Source organism: Vidua macroura, chromosome 5 (assembly GCF_024509145.1).
Source record: "Vidua macroura isolate BioBank_ID:100142 chromosome 5, ASM2450914v1, whole genome shotgun sequence".
In the NCBI taxonomy this organism is placed as follows: domain Eukaryota; kingdom Metazoa; phylum Chordata; class Aves; order Passeriformes; family Viduidae; genus Vidua; species Vidua macroura.
Genome location: NC_071575.1, coordinates 53,518,638 through 53,541,474, shown reverse-complemented (window position 1 = coordinate 53,541,474; position 22,837 = coordinate 53,518,638). Strand labels below are relative to the sequence as shown.

The 22,837-nt window shown below is 39.9% G+C and overlaps 1 protein-coding gene across 6 annotated transcripts in view; it reads left to right on the top strand.

Annotated features, from left to right (window-relative positions):
* Positions 1–20,888: 20,888 nt before the first annotated feature.
* Positions 20,889–22,837, top strand: part of ZNF800 (zinc finger protein 800) — a 53,056-nt gene continuing 51,107 nt past the window's right edge. For 5 of the 6 annotated variants that reach the window (XM_053977519.1, XM_053977513.1, XM_053977516.1 and 2 more), the window contains exons 1-2: positions 21,139–21,189; positions 21,519–21,626. In XM_053977519.1, coding sequence (XP_053833494.1) covers positions 21,566–21,626 — 61 coding nt within the window. In that variant the 5' untranslated portion in view covers positions 21,139–21,189; positions 21,519–21,565. Of the gene's footprint in view, positions 20,929–21,138; positions 21,190–21,518; positions 21,627–22,837 lie in introns of those variants that run through there. The other variant, XM_053977515.1, reaches the window with a different exon arrangement.

Here is a 22,837-nt window from a genome sequence, read left to right as displayed (position 1 = left end):
AGAAACAGTTAAAAAGACGAGGCACTAAAAGCATCACAAAATCCAAATGTTTGGAATGTAGATGAAGACTCATGAATACCGCCTTACTAAATGCCATGCCACATTTATGACTTCAGGGCAAAATATACGAGCAACCAGACAATACGAACATATTAATTAATGCTAATTACATCTCTGCAGTACAGATGGGTTCTATTCTCTTGACATGAGTATATAATATGTTTGGCATAAATGTCAGTTAACATATTTATGCAGAAAAAAATCTGTAGTTTGCAAATACACAATCAACTGTCTTTTAATTGTGAAGACATTATGTACTACAGCCCATACACGTTGACCTGCGATGTGAATGGTGCACATCTTCACCATCATATGAACTCTGTTACAATGGCTCCTGTGAATCCTTAGGTTTTTTGCTGTTCCTGCTATGTGGCTACTGGTACAGCATGGATGCTCATGCAACATAGGCAAGGGTTGCATAGCCTCCTCTGTGTCACATAACAGAGGATGGAGGGGAGGAAAGATTTTCTCCTTCAAAATCCACTCTGAAATCCACCCCTGATGCACAGACTAAGAGTAACTCAGCAATACATATATTGATTCCAGTGTATATTCCTATACTATAGGCACAGCTCTTTGCACCAGCTGGTTATACTGACTGGTGTGGGTAGGAGGTAGGATTTCTGATTCCATTCCTCTCCATCCCTCTGGAGTTCTGAGCATCACCATTACTATCCTCCAACAAGTATTCTGTTCATTCAGAATGAAAGAAACATAGAACCATAGAATCATACTGTGGTTTGGGTTGGAAGAGTCCTTTGAAGGTCATCTAGTCTAATACTCCATGCAGTAAGCCAGGGACATCTTCAGTTAGGTCAAGTCATTCAGAGCTCTGTCCAACCTGACCGTGAATGTTTCTACAAATGGGGCCTCTACCACCTCTCTGGGAAACCTGTTCCAGTGCTTCATCATATAAAATTTCTGAATAAACCCTCTTTTAGTCTAAAACATTTTCCCCCTGTCCAATTGCTACATGCCATACTTAAAATCTGTCTCCATCTTTCTTTTAAGCCACCTTGTATTACTAAAAGGCTCCAATAAGATCTTCCCAGAATCTTCTCCCCAGGCAGAATAATCCCCATTCCCTCAGCCTTCCTTCATACAGGTGTTCAGCCTATGCCCTGATGCTCTTCCTGATGTCCTTCATTATAGCAGAGGTGTTCCATCCCTCTGTTTAATTTTATGGCCTCCTCTGGACTCTCTCCAACTCCATATCTTCCCTTGCTGGGGAGCCCAGAGCTGGATGCAGCACTACAGGTGGGGTGTCACAAGAGCAGAGGGACAGAATCACTTCCCTTGCCCTGCTGGCCATGCTGCTTTGGATGCAGCCCAGGACACAGCTGGCTTTCTGTGCTCCAAGTGCACATGGCCAGATTGTATCTGGCCTCTCATCCACCAGCACCTCCAGGTTCTTCTCAGCAGGGATGTTCTCAGTCCCTTCACCCCCAGCCTGTATTGGTACTGGGGCTTTCCCTGACCCACACACAGGACCTTGCACCTGCCCTTGTTCAGTCTCCTAAGGTTCACATGGACTCATTTCTGGAGCTTGTCAAGGTCTCTCTGGATGGCATCCCATCCTTCAGGAGTGTCAACTGCATCACTCAGCTAAATGCCATCTGTTCAGTGGATTTGTCTGTCCAGCGGATCAAGGCCTGCAGATTTTTGCAGCAGATACAATCATTTGCATGCAGATACAGTCCAGTTAAAAGGTACCCAAAAATGAATTTTAAAAAAGGCTAAGCAAAACAAAGGCCATTTTTACAGTTTACTCTTATATTTTCCAAGGTTTGGGATTAGATGGCTATTTCCCATGTGACTGAGAGAACTGACCTTCATCTTTCTGCCAAGTCCTGCCATAAGACCATATTCTAATTGTCCAAGCTAGTTCATACCAAAGTGAAACACCTTGATTGTGAGACAGAGGCAACCAGTCCTTGTCCCTCACACACCACCTTCCTCCTCAGTTCCTTGTTAGGCCACTTCAAAATTCTTGCATAGTCCTGGATTTTGTCTAAAGCTTTTCACTGGGAAAACATCACTTTCCAGCTCAGTAAAAGAAGAAAAGGAGGCAAAACCTGATGGGATTAGGGAAGTTCCTGCCTCTGTAATGGTGGGGTAAAGGCAGTGCTTCTCATTGTTCCAATATTATTGTCTGAAGTTTTCCAGTTTAATATATCCAGGTTTTATTTCTCTATCACATTGCAAGTATTAACTGCTCGAGCTCAAATTCTCACATTTTGTTGCCTAAGACTGACTAATAAAAATCTTATATTATCAGAGGAAGAAACCTTTTGTTACAGGTGTTTCTTCAAATCCTTGGTATGCTGAGAAACAAAATCAGGATAATTATTGCTGTAACCTAATTCAGATCCATTATGCAATGACTAATGGGATCCTTAGAAAGCTGTTATTATGTCTTGCCTGTCAGTCATCCTAGAGTTGTAGCAGGTATTGTTAATTATTAGTTGTTGTAAGTATTATTACTCAACCACTGTTGGCATTCAGTTTAAGGAATCCAAAAGTTTGCTTATTCTTGCAGTAAATGGTAGAGAATAAGCAATCATCAGTGGGAACAGTGAAGGAAAGAGAAAAAAGAAAAAACTGGATTGGTCTGATGGGACAATCTTGGGAAGTTACTTTTATTTTCTGTCTCTGTCACATAATTAAATATTATCCAAGGCTTCTCTTATCTTACGTGGTCATCAATTTTGCATTTGTTTTCTGGATATTGGACTTGAAGCACTGCAAGTTCATTTGAGAGAGTGCCCATAGCAACCTCTGAAGTTAACAAATGCACTTAAAAATTAATGGAGTCAGTATTCTGCTGCTTACACTAAAAAATCACATCAGGAGAGTCTCAAAATGACAAGAGAAAATTAGTAAGTACCTTCAACCTTAATGTCTCTGTGTGTTTAATAGTTGGTAAAAGAAAGAGAGTAGTAATCTCTAATCTCATTTGTGAAAATAAATGTTTGGGAAGTATTCAACTCCTATATTCATGTTATTATGGAAGAAAGAAAATTATTAATTCAGAGCAGGAGTTGAATTATGTATAATAAATAGGGCATAAACTACACGGCACAATGAGGAGAAAACAGTTTAGTGGAGAATTGGTTGTTAAAAGAGCTCAGTGCATTACAGGCACTGGGTGCACATGAGCTTTGCAACTTCACTGTTCTGCTAATGCAGTTTTTATGTTTAATATCTTCAGCAGCAGTCTGTAGTACTTCTAGCAGAATTAAGCACAGGGCTTTAGAAGACGATATTTAGAATCTAATTTTTTAAGAGTAGAATAATTTTAGGTTATAGAAATGATGTAAGATAATTTTATGACCTGTTTTACTGCATGGAAAATGCTATTTTATAGTGTAAAACCAATTTCTGAAACCCTTCTTGTTGTCTATGCATATTTTAGAGTTTTGTGATCTGTGCAGAAAACCAAAGGTATTCCTTTATCTTAAAAATAATTTTATGAAAATGTTCTTAGTTTCAACTACAGAGACTTGTAAGTGGAATTATAATAATAAGTGAGAAAAAGTTAAACAGTCACAAAGCAAAGGAGCATTTTTGTTTCTATTTGATTCTCTTACTCTTTTAATCTTGTTATTTACTACTCTCCATTTACATAGCTCCAATAACAAATGCAGATTTCAGGGCAATGTTTGATGCCTTTTTACATCCTCTCTATTCTACAGCAGAATCAGGCAACACCAGGACTAATATTTATATTACTAGTCTGTCAAAATTACATACAATTAAACAATAACAAAGGTAGTTAAAACAATTTCAGGACTAACAGAGTGAAAACACAATAAAAATATTTATTACCTTTGAGAGTCAATGTGAAGCAGTGGCTTGGAGTAGATGTATACAGTTACACTTTTCCTGGGCATATATGAAAAGAATCAGAGGCCTGCTTGGGACAGCTTTTTAAGAATATTGAATTTCAGTGATTATAGGGTTGGCTAGTGCAGCCAAGGAAGGAAGGGGTACCATAAAACCATATGGGACATCTACAAGAATTCTAAATGAAAGCCATTTTTAAAAAAAGGGGTGAACATATTAGGGTCAAATAAACCAAACTTCAGAGAATACAAGACAAAACAGTCAAAGACTTTGATCATAGCTGCCTACAACAAGGGAACAAATTACAAAAACTTTAAACCTCTTCTGGCACGACAATATCACTGCCAATCACCAAGTAAAGGCAGAAACAGCATATATAATCAAGGAACATTAAGCATGTCAAAGGATTATGTACGTTGAGAGGGACAACTGTAGAAGTCCTTATGATTCTCTAGTACAGTGATAAGGTGGAATGATACAAGGTGGAATGATACAAGGTTTCAAGTTTGATGGCTCATTTCTGATACTGATGCAGTTAGCCCGGATTACTCTTGATCTGCTTAATCCCTCACATCTATTTTGCTCTCATTTGCTGCATTTGGGCTTATTCTAAGGGGAAGGATGAAGTGACACAGATCTCTGAACAATCCTGTTGTAATTTAACGGGCTAGTAGAATATGTGTGTCCCTACCTTTGTTTCTAGGAGTTGAGTTTGTCCCAAGCCATTTGAAGGCTTTGTCCAATTATGAAGGAAAAGATATGTGCATTTAGAAATACTTTGGAATATAACAGATACAGAGCTGTTACCCACCCGATAGTTCTGCACAAAAATATAACCATGTTGGTTTAAATGACAGTTTGTAAAAATGACATGGCTCACTCAGGCCTTTACTCTGCAGACAGATCTGAGTGAATGGATACTTGTTCTTTTGAATAATAGTCAAGATTGTAATATATATGGGTAATTTTTTTTTTGTCTCTCAGAGCTAGATTTTTAGAAAGCAGGGATAAATACCTTTGAAAAACTCATCTCCTTTAAAGGCCTTGCATTCAAAGCAAATAGCTGATATTGAAGATTCTAAAAAGGTTGTCTCAGGTTTTCTTCTGTGAAAGAAGGCAGGAGGTGCATTTCCTCCTCAGACAAAATATAGGGCTTTCTTCTGCTGCTGGACTTTTGTACTCTTACGTCTGCTGATACAAGTAATAGGAAGTAGACTGGTGCATCCTGTGTGCTCTGCTCTAATGATCCATAATCCATAAAAAATTGTGCCTGTTCCAGTGTGCAGATGTGAGTGTACAGAACATCATGAATACTAGCTTGCTGTGTTCTCAAGACCCATTAGGTGGTTTCTTTGCAAGCAGGCATTTAGTTAAGTGGGGACACAGGTTTTAGACCTTTCTGGAAGAAGAAATCTGGTGCCTGTTCAGGACCTCCTTGCCTGCTCAGGCTCTGCCTGCATGGGCTGGCTCAGCCCCAGGCAGAGAAGAATATGTCCCTGCGGAAGTACCATGCCAAGAGAGTGCAAGGTTTGCTGTGGTATAACCACAGGTGGCAGCTGCCAGTGTCAGGGTTGAAGAAACACATATAAATCTTTGTCATCTTGGCTCCTTGTTCCTTGCCTCATCCTCAACTTTAAACTTAGAGTACAAATGCTGCCAACATATAGTACTAAATTTAAAGCAAAAAATATTTCTGCCCCAAGCATGATTAAGAAAAATATTTGGGCAACTTCACCTGAGCTTTTTACCAAAGGAATAAATATTTGCTGAGAGAATACATTGAATCAGGGGATGGTATTGATCTTAGTACAACATGCTCAATTGTTACATATCATGCTTTTGAAAATAAATGAGTAAAAAGTAATTTGAAATTGTCCTTATAAAAATGAGAACAAATTACCACTGGCTGTTTGAAAAATGAGCTAGGAGAATGAGAAAACACAAGGAATAACACTAAGCAGTGAGTGTCAAGCCAATGGAGAGGAATTTGACTGTGAGAAACAGTCGCTGAGCATGTAAATGAAATTATAGATGATTAGAAATGGAGTGAGAAAGAAAATAAATATACACAAAGACAGCATGAATAGCTGCATGCCAGCATGCAGTCAAAATAATATGAATTGATCACACACATTTCAGACAAGCCATTCCTCAAATGTCAGAAAGAAATAGAACTATAATGAATGTAAAACACATATAGCCCACTTACTGTACTCAAACGGTAAAGATATGGGTCTAACCAATGTCTTAAAACCCACGGATGATAGAAATTCTACACTTCCTTAGGCAATCTACATCAGTATTTGGGATCTTTCTGTTAAAAAATCCTCTCTGTGGTCTAGCTCAAATCTTCTTTACAATAGCTTTCTGCGTTTTATTCTTTATTCTTATGACTTACTAAACAGTTTTTTCATCCTTCTTTGATTCTACCCAATACATATTGAAAGTTTTCAGTATACATTAAAGATCTACAATGCTTTTCATGTTTCTTATAGGTCATATTCCTTGGACTATTTTTATGCTTATAGATTTTTTTTTTCTTGATAATTTTGCTTGGAACACAATGCCAGAATCTAGCCAGTTTTCCAGCTAGTGATTTACCAGAGTTGAACTGAAGAGAAATATTCCTTCAAATTCATGTCTTTACTTCACCATTTGACACTTTCCATTTTCTCTATGACATTTCTGACACTTTCTCCGCTTGGCATATACTATATCCCCAAGAACCTTTTCTGCAGAACTTCTGTGTAGGATATCACAAGCATTTCATAAGAATCTGTGGTCTTTTGTGCTTGTCTTAAAGGCAGTGAAAGCCAGAACTACATTCAAAGCTGAATCCAGAATGCAAAACTGCCAAGAAAAGCGTACAGTGGTCCTACCTGTTATGTCTTTTCAGTCAAGGAGCTTCCTGGACTGAAGGCAATAATATTTTAGAGCTACAAATGGACCTTGCTGCATCTGTTTATCCATCAATCCATCACTTTTGGAACTCATTTGTCCTTTTAGTTTCCAAAGTATTCTGTGACAATGAGACCCACAACTTACTTATGTAGTATATTAAGATTTTGTAATGTTGATATTGCTCCCTGATAATTTCCTTAAGGGTTTGATAGTTTTTGTGAGCTTAGAAATAATTAAAAAACACTTCTTATTCATCTTATTCACACCATTTACAATTTTATAGCTCTATATCATATCCTTCTCTATCTTCTCCAAGCATGGAAATTGTTGGCACTTTTTCTTGTCCCTTGTACAGAAACTGCTGCTCTTCTCAGTGACTGCCCCTCTTTTGTAGTATTAAAAAAAAAAATCCCTAACACCTCTTTTCAAAACACCTTATAAGGTATGAAGTGTTCAAAAGGAGGACCAGGATGAGTTAACAGTGATAAATGGGATTGTCTGTTTTGGTCTCCCTATACCTAGTAATTTCTAACATCCCCTTTATTGTTTTTTCCCCATTTTCAGTGGTTTCAGATCTCTATCTGAAAGATAATAGATGCCACACTTTGAGACAGCTGTTATGTACTTATTTTTACCTCATGTGCATGTCATTAGACTTGTCACAATTTTACTGGGTTGTTTTTACTGAACAGACCTACAGTATTTTGAGATCTCTGTGAATTTCTTTGCAGTCAGTTATATGTTTGTCTAGCATGCATAATACATCATCATCTGAAAATTTTGTTCTTTCACAATTGCCTCTTTTCCATATGGTTATGACTATTTTATCCACCAAATATACTAACTCAGATTCTTAGGGGGATCTCCTCTCAGAGTTTCTTCTCACCGTAAAATCTGATTATTTATTTATTATTTAACCCTATTATTATTTTTATGTCTTATGTATAACATTGTAAGCTATTTAGGCACCTTGGATTAGGATATCTATGAAAAAAATATTAAACAGATGACAGGTATTTCCTTCAGAGATCTCTAACAGATGGTAGAGCATGACTCCCAAGCAGAAGTTTTGCTGGTTGTCTGTCAGTACGTTGCGTTTATCTATGTGTCTACTTGTATAATGTTTAATTAAATGGAAAACTGATTGAAAGGATAAATCAGATTTATGAGCCAGCAGTATCCAGAATTTCTCTTGGTGCTGGTTTTAAGCTTGGTGTAGCATTTTTTTAATTGTCCAGACCATTGGCACTGAGAGGCTGATTGAAACACAGGTTATATATATCCATACCACTCCTCCTCTCATGTTTGAATTTCTGCACAACTCTGGGTTGATAACCATCTCATCCTTGTTATTTAGGGTGGTTAATTAAAGTAGTTTGTTCTAAACACATTTTCGTTAATATTTAAATTGAGACAGTTCTTCCAATTAATCACTCATAAAGAGGGGTGCTAAGAATTGATGTGACCTTCTCTTCAGTGAAAACTGATGCAAAGAATTAGTTTAGCTTTTTCTGAGATAGTTTATGTCTGTTGAGTGCTGCTTGTGATCACAGATCTGTTGCACTAATGGTCTGGTCAGCTACTTCTTTTCAATATGGTTAAGACAGCTGTAAACATTTATCTAGTCTTCAAAATAGTAGTTTCGGACTTCTGTGATTATACCTCATAGAGATTCTTCATCCTATTTTTTCCCCTCTTTTGGACATGACTTCATTTTTTAAAAAGTTATTTCTGTATTTTAGTATTTTTTTGTAGTTGAATCACATCAATGTTATTTTGGTTTTAAATGATTTTAATGCTTTTGGTGTCTTCCTAGTAGAAGATATTTATTGACATTTGGCATATAGCATGATGTTTTTATAGTCTCCAATCCAAAGTAATTTTTTTTAAACTTCTTCTTTCAAATTTTTCTTTTCTTCTAAAAATTAGAATGTTACTGTTGGAGAAGTCTTGTCTCATTTTCTCCATAGCCCTTACAATCTCAAGATGGGCTATTCACTCCTTATTGCTGGAAATCTTAACAGCATGACAGCAGATAATTGAAGACTGTCATTATTATAATTTTTGACCTCACTAATTTCTTCATCAGGTTGTGGTAATTGCTACCATTCTGGTAATATGATAGACTGCAGCACTAATGTCGTACTTCTTTTTGGGAATATAATTCACAGAGGTTCATGTACATACATACTCTGTAGCATCCTTACTTAATTCCTCAGCATTATTTTTAATTACTAATGCCTGCATGCCACCCACACTGTGTCTATTCTTACCTGAGAGCAGAATTTCATATTTCCAAACTTGAAATATGCCTAGTGAAAAGAGAATGGAGCCAGATTCTTCTCAATGGTGCTAAGCAATAAAACGAGCAACAGGCAGAAGCAGATGCACAGGAAGTTCCACCTGAACATGAGGAGCAACTCATCTACTGTGTGGTGATTGGCCACTGTCACCACTGGAACAGGGTGCCTGGAGAGGTTGTGAGTCTCCCTCACTGAATATATTCAAGAACTGTCTGGACACAATCCTGTGCTGATCTGGGATGAGCTGCTTGACCAGGGAGGTTGGACCAGATGAACCACTGTGGTCCCTTCCAACATGACCCATTCTGTGATTCTGTGGTTCTTTTTGTGGACTGCTCTTTGAATTAATAAAAATAATTTTCAATTCTCATGTTGGCCTTCCGTATGCTTGCAGATCCTTCAACTTGAAATCATCTATAAATTGAACAAACACACCTAGTTATGAATAAACATATTTAATGGTATTCAACCAGGACAGAGTCTTAAAATGCTTTCCTTTGATAGCAAACCATTGATAAATTCTCTTTGCATATGGTTTTCTAATCACATTAGCTTGCCTATGAATAAGAATCCCACATAAGGAAACACCAAAAGCCTTCCTGACATCCTGCTAGATTCCACTTCTCAGTTTCTTGAGGCCTATTACTCATTAAGAAGGAAAATAGGTGAGCTGTTAATATTAGTAATCAGCAGGTATAAGTTGGCTTTTACATCTTTTGTACATCTTTATCTTCTAAAAGCTTAATAATAGTGTCTTTCACTACTTCCTTCATTATCTAAGGGGACCAAAGGTAAACTGTTAGGCTTGTTAAATTCTTCTCCTGTCCTTTTCCTCTTTTTAAAAACATAAATAGTGAGTTTACCCTATTCCAATGCTTATATCTTATAATACAGAATGAGTTAACATCAATAATGAATTAACAGAATCCAACTATTCTTTTGCTGTGCAATAGCCCAGGGCTACCACAATCCTCTATGGGCTGTAGCTTATTCCTTTGCACATAACACACTGAACTCAATAGCTGTCTGCGAGGAAATATTTGCTACATAGTCTATGGAACAGTAAAAACTGTAAGACAAAAATGTTTACCAGACTAGTTATAAGACCAAATTCATATGGTTTCAGAACCATTCTCTAATATCTACACTGCTTAATACTATATGATTAGTAACTCTGCAGTGGTTCAAGGAGATATGTTAGAAGCAAAGTAAATGACAGAATTAATTCACCTGAGAGGCAGCTGTCATGGTGCTTGGACAATATCTTTTAAGTGGCCAATTAAATATCAGATACTAAGTTAGCTTGAAGGAAATAACAGAAAAGCTTGCCAAGCTGATGAATGAAAAATTATGATCTCCTCACCAACTTTTTCTTTAACACATTAAAAAATACAATTAGTAGAAGTTGTGGGATAAGAAGTTTTAACAAGAGTCATGACTGACAAAATATCCTGTGCCAAAATATCCCCTGCCAACCTCAGTTCAGTTTCATTAGCAAAAATTTCATTCACTCAAGTAGTGTCAAAATATGGAAGAGAAACTCAGTAGGTCAGTGTCAGAGCAGATCAGTCCTGCTCATTACAGGGATTGATTCTCTGTTTGAGGTTTGATTCCTTGGGACTATTTGTCATTGCCATCCCTAGTCAACTTGTACAGAGATTGCTGAAATATATTTACACTGATATAACTGCTCTTTTTTATTGCTGAATAGTATTATGGGAATATACTGAATAATATACTGACTACTATTTATGTAATCACTTATTAATTTTCTGATTCCTGATATTTTAGTGCATATCTTTCTTATGCATTTGTGGATTTTGAGCACTGAAATAGGAGCATCCTTGTGTCACAATCTTGTTTGTCACATTTACTGCACATTTTCTTTTACCCAGAATTGTGTTGTGCTTTGTATCTCCCAATTTATACCTTTAGTTAATTGTGTTGTGTATTGGACTTCCCATTTGTACCTTTAGGTTACTGTCATTAACTTTATTTTGATGAATGTGTCCTTTATTTTGGACTTAAAGTCCAAATTAGGCATGTCATGTTCTGCCATCCAAGAAGCAAATCTAATTTGCAGTGCAAATGTAAACTGCATTTAGCTTTAATGTAGTGCTAATCAAGAGGCTATCTATCTCTTTTTGCTTTTCTACAGGCTTTGCTTCCTAAGGAAGCAAAATTTACTCTGTTGCACATTCTGTCAGTCTAAATCTTACAATAAGCTTTGGAACCTTCTTGAAAATTTCAACTGATTTTTGACAGTACTCAGGGTCTCACTGTTACAACATTCCCAAAACTGAGTAGAGCCAGGCAGAGTGTAGAAACCCAATCAGTCTCCCACTGAGGGCAGAGCAGCACCACAATTCATTTACATGGATTTTCTCTGCCTTAGACAGTGTAGACTACCTCATTAGCTGCCTATCACCAGTTTTCTTTAGGCCATGAAACTTTCATTTTTCTTTCAGTTCATTCTGTGATTTATCATCTGTAGTCCTTCTTTATATGAAACAGTAATCTTATGTTGATTGGGTTAACTGTACATTGCATTTCTACAAATACTTGTTCTTGGTACTTTTGGTAGTATTATTTCTGGAATTCAGCTTGCTTTTTTGGGTTTTTTTTGTTTGTTTGTTTTTCTTTTTGGTTGTTGTTTTGTTTTGTTTTCGTGGCTTGTCCTCAGACATCTTGAAATATTTGCATATGTTTCTTGATGTTGAGTAATGTCTTGCAAGTTTCCTGCTGGAATCATAATATCTCAAAATTTGAAAGGTTCCTATTACTCTGCAATATAGGACTTGATTTGCGTACAGGCACATATATAAAAGAACTTTCAAAAATAGTTGCTTCGTTTTGAATAGAAATGTTCTTATTTCTGGATTTTCTAAGCACTTTTGCTCTGATTAGACCCAGGACCTAGATGCTTATGTTTATACTTCCTTGCTTTTAATAAAAAACCTAAGAAAATGGTCAGCAAACAGGAGATAATCTCATTGCAAGTCATAGAACCCCAGGAAACTTGGCTTAATGAATTCTACTGCTTGTTCTTTCTTTCTTGACTTCCTACTTCCTCCTCCCTTTTTCTGCTATGCTTCTTGCTCTCAGTTTTCCTGCATTACTTTTAAGCTACTGCGCCTTACTGCATCCTTTGATTCTCAATCTTTCCTGTGCCTTCTTTCTCCCCTTTTCTCATGAATCTCATTCTCCCTTTCCTTGTCTAAGCCTCCCTCCAGATATATTTCTCTCACTTTCCTATTTCTCTTACCTCTCTCACTCTACTGCTTCCCATCCCTCCCCATGCTATATCCACACAACTGTGTATGGATATACACCATATGTACATACAGAGAAACAGAAGTCTTTGTCCACTTTTCTGCAGGATTTTCCCCTCACCAGCACATTTTGAGATAAGTTTAGGAACATGGTCCTTTATGTTTTCCTCTGAAACACCTAGAAACTCTTACACCTTCTCTTTATGCCCCTCTCTTCTGTCTTTAACAGTCTAGATCCTTTGCCACCTCCTACATAAGAAAGAGACAGCTGGAAACACTTTATTTTAAACTTCACTAAATGCATAATTAGGGATAAGTTTTCAATACATTATTTAGTAGAGAACATGATCACCTTGTGAATTAGCATGCTAGACCAGGTCTGCATTTGGCCTAAATTTGCTTATCCAAATGCATTATCCTCCATTTCCTAGTGCATATCACAAAGCCTTAGAATATATATGCCTCAATTCAATGATTTCTGAAAGCATGGAGCTCATTTTGTTGCATATCTGTATGTGTTTTGTATTAATCAGATTAATCAGGGATGAGAACATGAATTAAATTGACTTTATGTTCACTCTACAGGAAGAGTGTACAGGAAAAATCACTGGACTGGAAGAAAACTGAATGTGGTAAGAAGATGCAAATTCATTATATAATACTGTAAACAAATAATTCATTTTTCCTAATATATTTTACTAGATTAATTTTTTTGTTAAGTTTTTTGTTAAGTAAACTACTAAATGCTGTGAGAAGTATTCTTTTTTTTTTTTTTTTTTTTTTTTTTTACCCAGCCAGGCAGGTAAGGAAAAAGGTGAGAATATTTACACAGAATAATGTCTTTCTTAAGGAAAGGTAAGCAAGACAAATGATTTTAAAGTGGCAAGTCATGCAGTACTTGTTAGTGGTCTGTGAGGAGGAAAGAATAATATTGAACTTCTTGGCTAGTTGTAGTTTAGTTCCCAACAGCACAAGTGTCCAAATCCCACATAAAACACCCAAACTATATAATCAATTCAGTCAGACCTTTTTTTCCCTGTCTCTTGTAGGACTGGGTTACTGACTGCACTGATCTGATGATGCAGAATGTCTTCTGGGGGCATTACAACAGTCACTTCTTGTCACCTCAGTTGTTTCCAGCTGCACAGACTTTTTCTCAAACAGAGGATTAGCTCTGCATGTTCTCTAACTCTCCTGCCAGAACCTACTGTCAGAAGGTGCAGCACTGAAACGGGTAGGCTGGGTTCCAGCCCCCAAGCAGCCTTGCTGATGGCTGAACCACCAGCTCATTCTTTCTACAGAACTGCTGTAATCACAAGCTAAATACTTTTAGGCCAGAAATTTTTTCCTGCCTCTGTGTGAAGCTGTGTCACTGTGCAACCAGGAATCAAAGCTGAAGGGTGTAAAGGGAAAACAACAGAATTGGTTGAATCCATGATCAAATGATGACAAGGACCTCCAGGGGAGAGATGCAATGCAAATTGTTCCCCTTGCTAAACTTTATAGTCATGCACCAAAAAGCACAGAGGGGAATTAGACCTCATGAGAAGTCTAATTAATTATGAGTTTTAATAACTTTGTAAATAAATGAATTATGGCTAAAACAATACACATAGCAGGTTTTTTTTTGTTTTTTTTAATCCCAAAAGGGTAATGAAGCTTTATGTTAATTGGGGAAGAGAGCATGAAGATGCAGCTCCTTGTTAGATTGGAATACACATTGACTAAGATTCAGAATTATTCTAGCCCAGGGATTTTCTGTAAGATACTGTCAAGGCTAAGCATAAGAATAGTGTAAACATTGCAATTATGCAAATGTGGACTTGATGCAAATATAACTGAATTTAGTTTTAAGATTTCACCAAAAAAATGAGGCATGTAAGTATGCACAGTTTAAATACTGTAAGCAAGTTGCATTGGATTATAGAATCATATCATGATAATCAGCTAATATAATTTCATTTGTAGTACACAGAAAACTTATAATGTTCTTTTTTTGAGGTGATTGATACAGGAAAAAGCAACACAGAATTGTCTGAGTGATCTCACCTTTATCTGTGCTCTAAAGACTAGTTTATTCATTTCCCATTAATACATCCTTGGATAGAAACAAATAAACAACATTGGGAATTGCAACCAGAATGCAATATTGTTTTTCCCCTTCCTCAAGTTAAGTTCACTCTCAGTAGAATCAGGCTGTCCTTGTTAATTGCCTCTACAGTCCCCCAGCTCTTGAATTCCTGATTTAACTGTGGCTTATGCTTAAAAGGGGTCTCTAACTTGTAGTTTAGGATTTTGAAATCAAGGTATTCTACTTCCTTGGCAAATGTTCTACCCATTTGTCCATCATGGTCAGAGACTAATAAAGGAGTCTTAATGCGCTCAAATAATAGAATATGCTGAGTTGGAAGGGACCCCTCAGGTCATTGAGTCTAAATCTTGTCTCTGCATAGGACACCCCAAGGATCACACCATCTGCATGAGAGTGTTGGCCAAATGCTTCCTGAACTCTGTCAGTTTTGGTGTTGTGACCACTTCCCGAGGGAGCCTGCTCCAGTGCCTGACCACCCTCTTGGTGAAAAGCTTTCCTGATATCCAACTAAAATCTCCTCCAACTCAGCTTCATGCCATTCTCTCAAGTCCTGTTCACTACTTAAAAGAGTAAAGAGATCAGTGTCTGTCCCTCCACTTCCCCTTGTGAGGTTGCTGAAGACCATTGTGAGGACTACCCTCAATCTCCTCCAGGGTGAACAGACCAAGAGATCTCAGCAGCTCCTCATCTGGCTTCCCTCTCAGAACCTTCACCATCATTGTGGCCCCCCTTTGGATGCTCTCTGATAACTCAGCATAGTTTTTTTTAAATGTGGTGTCCAAATGTGTTCCCAGCATTGGAGGTGAGGCCATCCCAGCTCAGAGCAGAGCAGACAATTCCCTCCCTTGCCCAGCTGTGGTGCTGTACCTCATGCACCCCAGGGCAGGGTTGGCCCTCCAACCTGCATTGACCAGGACCTCAGGTCTCTTTCTGTGGTGCTGCTCTCCAGCCTCCTGCTCCCCAGCCCATACACACAAACAGAATAGCCCTGTCTCAGGTGCAGATTCTGGCACTTGCGCTTGTTAAACTTCATAGAGTTGGTGATTATCCATCTTTTTGATTCATTGAGGTCTCTCTGCAGGGTGCCTCTGTCCTTGAAGGAGTCTGAATTTCTCTCAGGCTTCTATGTTTAATTTGTTAAAATTTTTAATAATTAATTTGTTTAATATGGAATTTCTGAATATACAATTTTCATGAGATGCTTTCAGCAAGGACATTACATGAAGCCACATCAAATGAGTAAATAGATGAAGAGTGATATATTAAGGAATGCTGCAGTGAAACACTTTATGACTATGATTTGTGATAATTCTTGATTAGCACATATTACATGTGAGATCCTTCAGGGTTAATGCAACTTTACCTTCACCTCTGCAAAAATGAACTCTGTTCAGTGCAGTGTCACAGCATTAATTCACTCATATTTACAATTATTTTCTTCTAGGAAAAATGACTGTGAAGCCAGGTGCTTCATCCAAAATGCATCTCAAATACAGAAAAAATGTTAGTGGTCATAGCATATGAGGAAAAGTTTAGTAATCAAATCTTACAGCTCTTAGCTGTATAAACAGATGGCAAGGCATCTCAGCAGGTGTTACTGCCAGCCCTTTGGCAAGACAAAACCTCTCAGTGGATACTAAACCTACTATCACAACTGTTTGTGATAACACTTCAATATCCTCTACCAAAAATATACCTTCCTTGCTAGAATACTTCATATATTCTGAAAGCACAATCCTGTAACTAAGAGAAATTGTTCTGAATTTTGAATTTTTCAAAGCCATATTCACAATCCAGAAGCAATTAAAAAGTAACACAAGACTTAGTACCAAACTTCTCACCAGCTCCACATCATCTAGAAGATAATGAATAAAGATTCTGCTTCAAAACCTGATGGTTATGTTGAGAACATTGGCCAGAGAATGAAAGCTAAACTCAAATCCCCCTCCCCTAATAATATATTTTATGCCTAGAATTTACATGAAATGCATCAAAAGTATTTTCATCCTTACCTTTGTTATATGCAAATGCATCCTGTACATTTTACATTGTATCTGGTTTCACTGTAAATTTCCATGTTCCCTGGATACAAGCTAATTATTCTTCTTGTATGAAGAATTATGTATTGTTCTAAAATTCTTTTTCATTTTCATTGAATCTTATCTATATAAGACAAAAAGAAAGTTATTATAAATTTTAATTACTGTTCATATTTTACAGGGGAATATTCTATTTTTCAAAGTCAGACAACATCATATGCTTGTTCTTTTTACACTCAACGAAACTCAAATTGGATTTAAGTTCCAATTTAACTTCATGGGTGAACAACTGCATCACTGTATTGTGAAGTGAGCTGTACTGGAATCTTTGCTACCCTGATCCAAATTTCTTTTATTTCAATGGCTGGCTACTGGCTGAAATTACTCTACTTTGCAAGCACCCTCCTGAAGGCACCTTCTACCCGGTCAGGTGGAACTATACCTGATCTGTACTGGCAGCTTTTATCAGTCCCAGAGACACTTTGCACATGACTGGCTGACTGGTCAAAATTTGGGTGTGGTTTTTGTCCATGTTACTAAGTAGTTACATTGTAAACTCCATGAGGCGTTAAACAGCAACATACAGATTAGGGTCTTCCACCCACAAAGAATTTACAAGGTCAGCTAAATTACTAAGATTTACACATTCATGCAACAGTGTCCATTTAAGGTCTTCCTTAAGTTATAAACACAAAGTTCACACAAAGTTATGGAACACAAAAGTTATGAAAATATTTTTAAGATAGAATAAGATTTCAGTTGCTGTTTGGCCATCTTCCAAAAATATGCACTTCCACCTCCCAAAAAATACGGCAATAGAGAAATTGACGTTAGTTGGAATTTCTAAAATTGGAGAGGGGGAAGGCAGAAAGGCACATTTTGTATAATCCATGTCATGGTCTTTTATGATGAAATGAGTGGCTGAAACCAGAGAGTGTCTGACATACTGGAGAACAGGGTTGCCCTGTGAGGACACCTTCAACAAGCTGGAGAACACCCTGACAGGGCAAAGCCTTGCACCTAGGGCAAAACCCCCCTAGCATTGGTATAGGCTGAGGACTGAGTAATGAGACAGCAGCTCCACAAAAAGAACCTGTTGGGTCCCAGTTAAAAAGTGAAATGAGGACCAACACTGCAACTTCGGTTAATTAAGCCTCACCGCTCTACTGTGCCGCATCAACATCACAGCGGGTGAAAGGAGAGAATTATTCTCTACTTGCCATTTGTGAAACCACATCTGCAACACTGGGTCCAGTTTGGGCTCACAAGTATGCATGGAATAGTTAGAAGATTAAAAGTATCCAGAAGAAGGTAACCAACGTGGTTCCAGGGGTTGGAGCATGTGACAGAGAGGCTAAAGGCATTTACCTTCATCTTGAAGAGAACACTGAGAGTACATAATCCCAATGCTTCACTGAATGGAGGTTATTAAGAAGGAGGAACTTTTCACTTTTCTGGACGTGAATAAGAAAAGGACAAGAAAGAATGGCCCTTGGCATTGTCTGGATGCCAGCTGCCCTCCAAAGCTATTCTATCCCTTCCCTCAGCTGGACAGGAGAGGGAAAAAATAATGAAATCTCATGAGTTGAGAGAAGGATGCGGAGAGATCTGTTGCTGTCATGGGCAAAACAGACTCAGCTTGGAGAAATCAACTGAACACAATCAAAATCAGTGTAGGATAATGAGAAGTAACATGAATTTTAAAAACACATTTTCCCCACTTCACCCTCCTTCCAGGGATTATCTTTATTCCCAAATCTTTACCTCCTCCCCAGCAGTGGTGCATGGGGACAGGTGGTTATTATTATGGTCAGTTCATCACATTATTTCTGCTGCTGCTTCCTTCTTAGGGAGAGGAGTCCTTCCTATAGGCTGCAGCTCTTCAGGAATTGCTTCAGTGTGGGTCCTTTTTTTCAACAGAGGGGAAATCCTTCAGGAACAAACTGTTCCAGCATGGGTCCCCCATGGGATCACAAGTCCTGCCAGCAAACCTGCTCTAGGGTGGGCTCCTTTCTCCACAGGCCACAGGTCCTGCCAGGAACCTGCTCCAGGGTGAGCTTCCCACAGGGTCACAGCCTCCTTTGGACATCCACCTGCTCTGGTGTGGGGTCCTCCAGGGAACTCTGCTCCCCTGTGGTCCTCCATGGGCTGCAGGGGCACAGCTGCTTCACCATGGCCTGCACTACGGACTGCAGGGGAATCTCAGCTCCAGTGTCTGGAGCACCTCCTCTTGCCCTATCTTCCATCACTGATTTTGCTGTCTGCAGGGCTGTTTCTCTCACATATTCTCACTCCTCTCTTCTCTGGCCACAATTACTTCTGTGCAGTAATTCTTAAACAGTTCTTCTTAAACATGTTATCACAGAGGCTTTACTACCGCCAGTGACAAACTCAGCCTTGACCAGTGGTGGGTCCATCTTGGAGCTGGCTGGCATTAGCATGAGGGAAGCTTCCAGAAGCTTCTCAGACAAGCCAGTCTTATGGGCCAGTCAATACCAAAATCTTACCATGCAAGCACAATATAGGCTATAGGCTTCAAAAAGAGAAACTTTCATTGGATTAGAAGGAGGAAAAAAGTTCTGCTGAGAGTGGCTAAACAGAGAAACCTAAATACAACCAAAAGATTCTAAATTTTCATTGCTGGTTTATGATTTGCTGGTTGATTTTTCCTTTCTTACTTTTTGATCACTGAGTAAAATTATATTGGTGACACGGCTACCAATGTTCCTAGTAAATGTCCCAGATGCAAAGTTTCCTGCTCTAACTCTACTATTTCAATATTCGTAGTGCAGTGTTATCAGTGAGAATGTAAAATCATTGACCATGATTCCCACGTCTCCTGGGAGGTGGGAAATGTTAATTCTCTAAGTTTAATACTTCTCTGTCAAGTACAACAGTCAGTAGGCTGTTGTGCAGAACTAGAGCAGACAGCTGTGTTCATTGAGCTCTACAGTTCTATCCAAGTGCTCTCTACATGGGCTGAACGCAGCTGCATGGCTGGCAAAGATTATGCCTCTTCCACTGCGTGTCTAAAACACACAGAGCAGAGCTCAGGATGTAGCTAAACTCAAGGTGAGAGCACCTCTGGACATAGACAACAACCTGTGTTTGGTTGTCTGACACAAAGGTTACAATGGACTTCTGCTGTACTTCAGGGTTAAGACGGTATTTGGCACTCAGGTGTTGGAACTGTTCTCTGGCACTAAAGGGGTTTCCAGTTTATTAACCAAAACCCAAATGCAACTGATGGAGTTTGAATTTGGTCTCATGTTGCTTGGGAAAAAGAAGACTTACTGATTAAATCAATGTCCATGTTTTAAAAGACATTATTGTGTGCTAGTTGATGGCCACAGATGGTAAGGTCTCTCCATGTCTCATTTCAGAAAGTGTGAGACATCTTACTGTTGCACAGTCTGTAAAGTGACTTGGAACTGAGTCTCAAACCATCAGTCCTACCTCCAGTAAGTGATGCTATTAAAAGCCAAAGCTTCACAGATTGTTTTTGTGTTAGTACCATCACTAAGCATTTTTTTCCTGTGATGATGTGCTTATTCCTGACCTGACCTTACAGATTTTTCTTCAACGGTACAAGTTATTCCTTAAGTGTATGAAGACTTAATCTTACCCTTTCCTTTGCCAAAAGCCAAGTATCACCTATTCAACAACCCGAGGTGCCTACAGAAGGGCACTAAGACAGCACAGGACTAAACAGGACCCTGTGGAAACGTGTCTGGAGACACCGGCTGCCCTGCCACTCACTGCACCGACGTCCTGTGGCCAGCATTCGCCATAGACATCACACAGTTCTCTTTCAGAACATGAGTTTTCCCTCCAAGTATTCAGAACATAAATCTATCCTTTTCCTTGGTAGGTCTACTAGAACAACCGGTGGTTTGGTTCATATTTTTTTCTTTTACACTGTAATGGCGCAGACCAGGCTGAAAGGGGGCAGAAACGCCAGCTCCAGGGATGTTGGCTGCTCCCACGTGCGTCCGGGCACCGGTGCCCTAGGGCAGCGCTGCGCATCACGGGCGTGCGCGGCGGTCAGCGCGGGCCTTTCTCCCCGCCGGGACAAAGACGGCGCCGGTTCCCTCCGCGCGCTCCGCCCGGCGGGTCGGTCCCGTACCAGGCGCTGCGCCTCAGCACGCCCGGGGCTCCTCCCGTGTCCCGCCACAACCCCGCGGCCCGGGCCGGGCCACCCCCGCCCCGTCCGCAGCCGCCGCCCGGCACCTGTGCGGCCCGGCCGGGGAGCGGCGAGCGCGGCGCCTGCGTATTGGGCGGGCGCTCTCCGCCAGGACTGCAGTCACTTCCTGCCCCCGTGCCCATCCGGCTCCGGGGTCAGCGGCCGCCGCTCTGGCGGGACAGGGGCGAATAAAGTTTAATTCGGGGAGGGGAAAGCCGCCCGTCCTCTCCAGGTAGGGCCGGCCCGCGGTACCCGCCCGTCGCGCCCGCCCCGTCTCGGCGTCGGCGCCCGCTGTCACCTGCGGCCGCGCGCCCCTCCCGCCCGGCTGCGCGTGGCGGGCGGCGGGCGCGCCCCGCTCCGGCTCCGGCAGCGCCGCGGAGCGCCCGGCCCGGAGGCGGGCGCGCTGCAGCCCCGGGCTGTTGGTAACGCGGCTTTCCCCACGGGACCCCAGGGACGCCGTCCCATCGGCGGGGCTGCGGGACGAGGCTGCGAGGTGGGGACGGAACGCGGCGGCGCCGCCACGGAGGGGGCGCGGGGCCGTGCGGCCGGGCCGCGCTGGATGGGGAGGGCGGCGGCCTAGGGCTCTCCCCGGCGGCTGAGGCGCAGGTGGCGGCGGGGCGGGAGCGAGGCCGTGCTCTCCGCGGCCGTTGCAGAGGGCGTCGTGAGACCTTGCCGAAAACAATGGGAACTTGCTCCTGCGCCAGGGGTACCGTGCCTCCGGCCTGCCCGGCCGTGCTGCCGTAGGAAGTGGGTGTGCGGGGTTGGCGCGCTCCTGAGCCGCTTGTGCTTCGGCGGTGACTGCTAATTTGCTTATTTTAACAGAACCGAGCTGCTGGATGTAGAAGGACAGTAGGTCGTGCGCACGGAAAATGCCTCTAAGGGACAAGTGTTGTCAGACTGACCACCATCACCATGGATGCTGTGACCCAGGTATAGTGGTGTGTGATGCTTCGGCTGTTTTGCGTGTCTCCTTCATTAAAAGCTTGCAGAAACTGTTGAGCAAATTGCAAATGTGTATCATTAGTGTCAGCTCTAGGTATAAAAAGTTTCTGAATTTTGTTTGGAAATGTTTTTTTTTGGTATCCTTTTACTGTCACGTTAAAATCATTTCAGGAAGAGACTATTTTAGTTCCAGCATGTGGGATAATTCTCAGGCTGCCACATGGGTGTTGTGTGCAGTGAGCAGAGGAAGGGAATAACTTGTATAAAGCAAGTGATCATTTTGTTTCCAAAAAGTGCAGTGTTCTCAAGGGTTTGTTTTTTTTTTTTTTTTTTTTTTTTTTTTTTTTTTTTTTTTGTTTTGTTTTTGTTTTTTTTTTTGGTTTTTTTTTTTTTGTTTTTTTTTTTTTTTGTTTTTTTTTTTTTTGTAAAATGATTTTTCTTGCAATCATTTGCATTTGTTGTTTATATTTTTACTGTGTCTTCTCTGGTGAACTCTGGTGAAATTGAAAATCTTAGTCTTAGAGGAGAAAAACCCCACCAAGTCCTAGAACAACTCTTTACATTCCATACCTGAATGATGTGAAAGATGCCATCAGTGGAAACTGTAATGAATATTCTGAAGATTTGGCCAACCTTTTAGATGCTTTTGAACTTATTCTGCTTATTGTTATAATTAGTATTTTTGAAGGCTATATTGTTTCTTTTGGCCTTATTGTGGAGTTTATCTGGATGCTTTCACTTATGGTTTTGAAAGAAAGGTGCTATTTGGATGCTTTCACTTCTGTTTTGAGAAAAAGGCATCAGTTTGGGGAATTAACAGACGAAAATGTGAGCACAGTGACTTTGATTATGCCTCTTTAGTGAAATGTAATTTGAGAGTGGATATTGTTCAGTTAGTAGAAACATTACTTTATGTTGATGATGAAATGGTTTTGAGTTGTTCTAATGCTTTAGAAAAACAAAAATATTTTTCTTGCCTGACAAATTAACAGTGGTGTGTTAGGTCTGCTTCACCTGTGTTACTCCTGTTGATGTCAGTTGGTACATGCGTATTAGAGACTGTATACAAACCAAAATGTTTTATTTGGAAGTGTAGGGATTAGGCTAGTAGAATACAATATGCCATTGTGTTAGAGATCCCCAAATGATTAGCTGATTTGTCAGGGTTGTTATGTGTTTGTATTTATAATAGTATATTA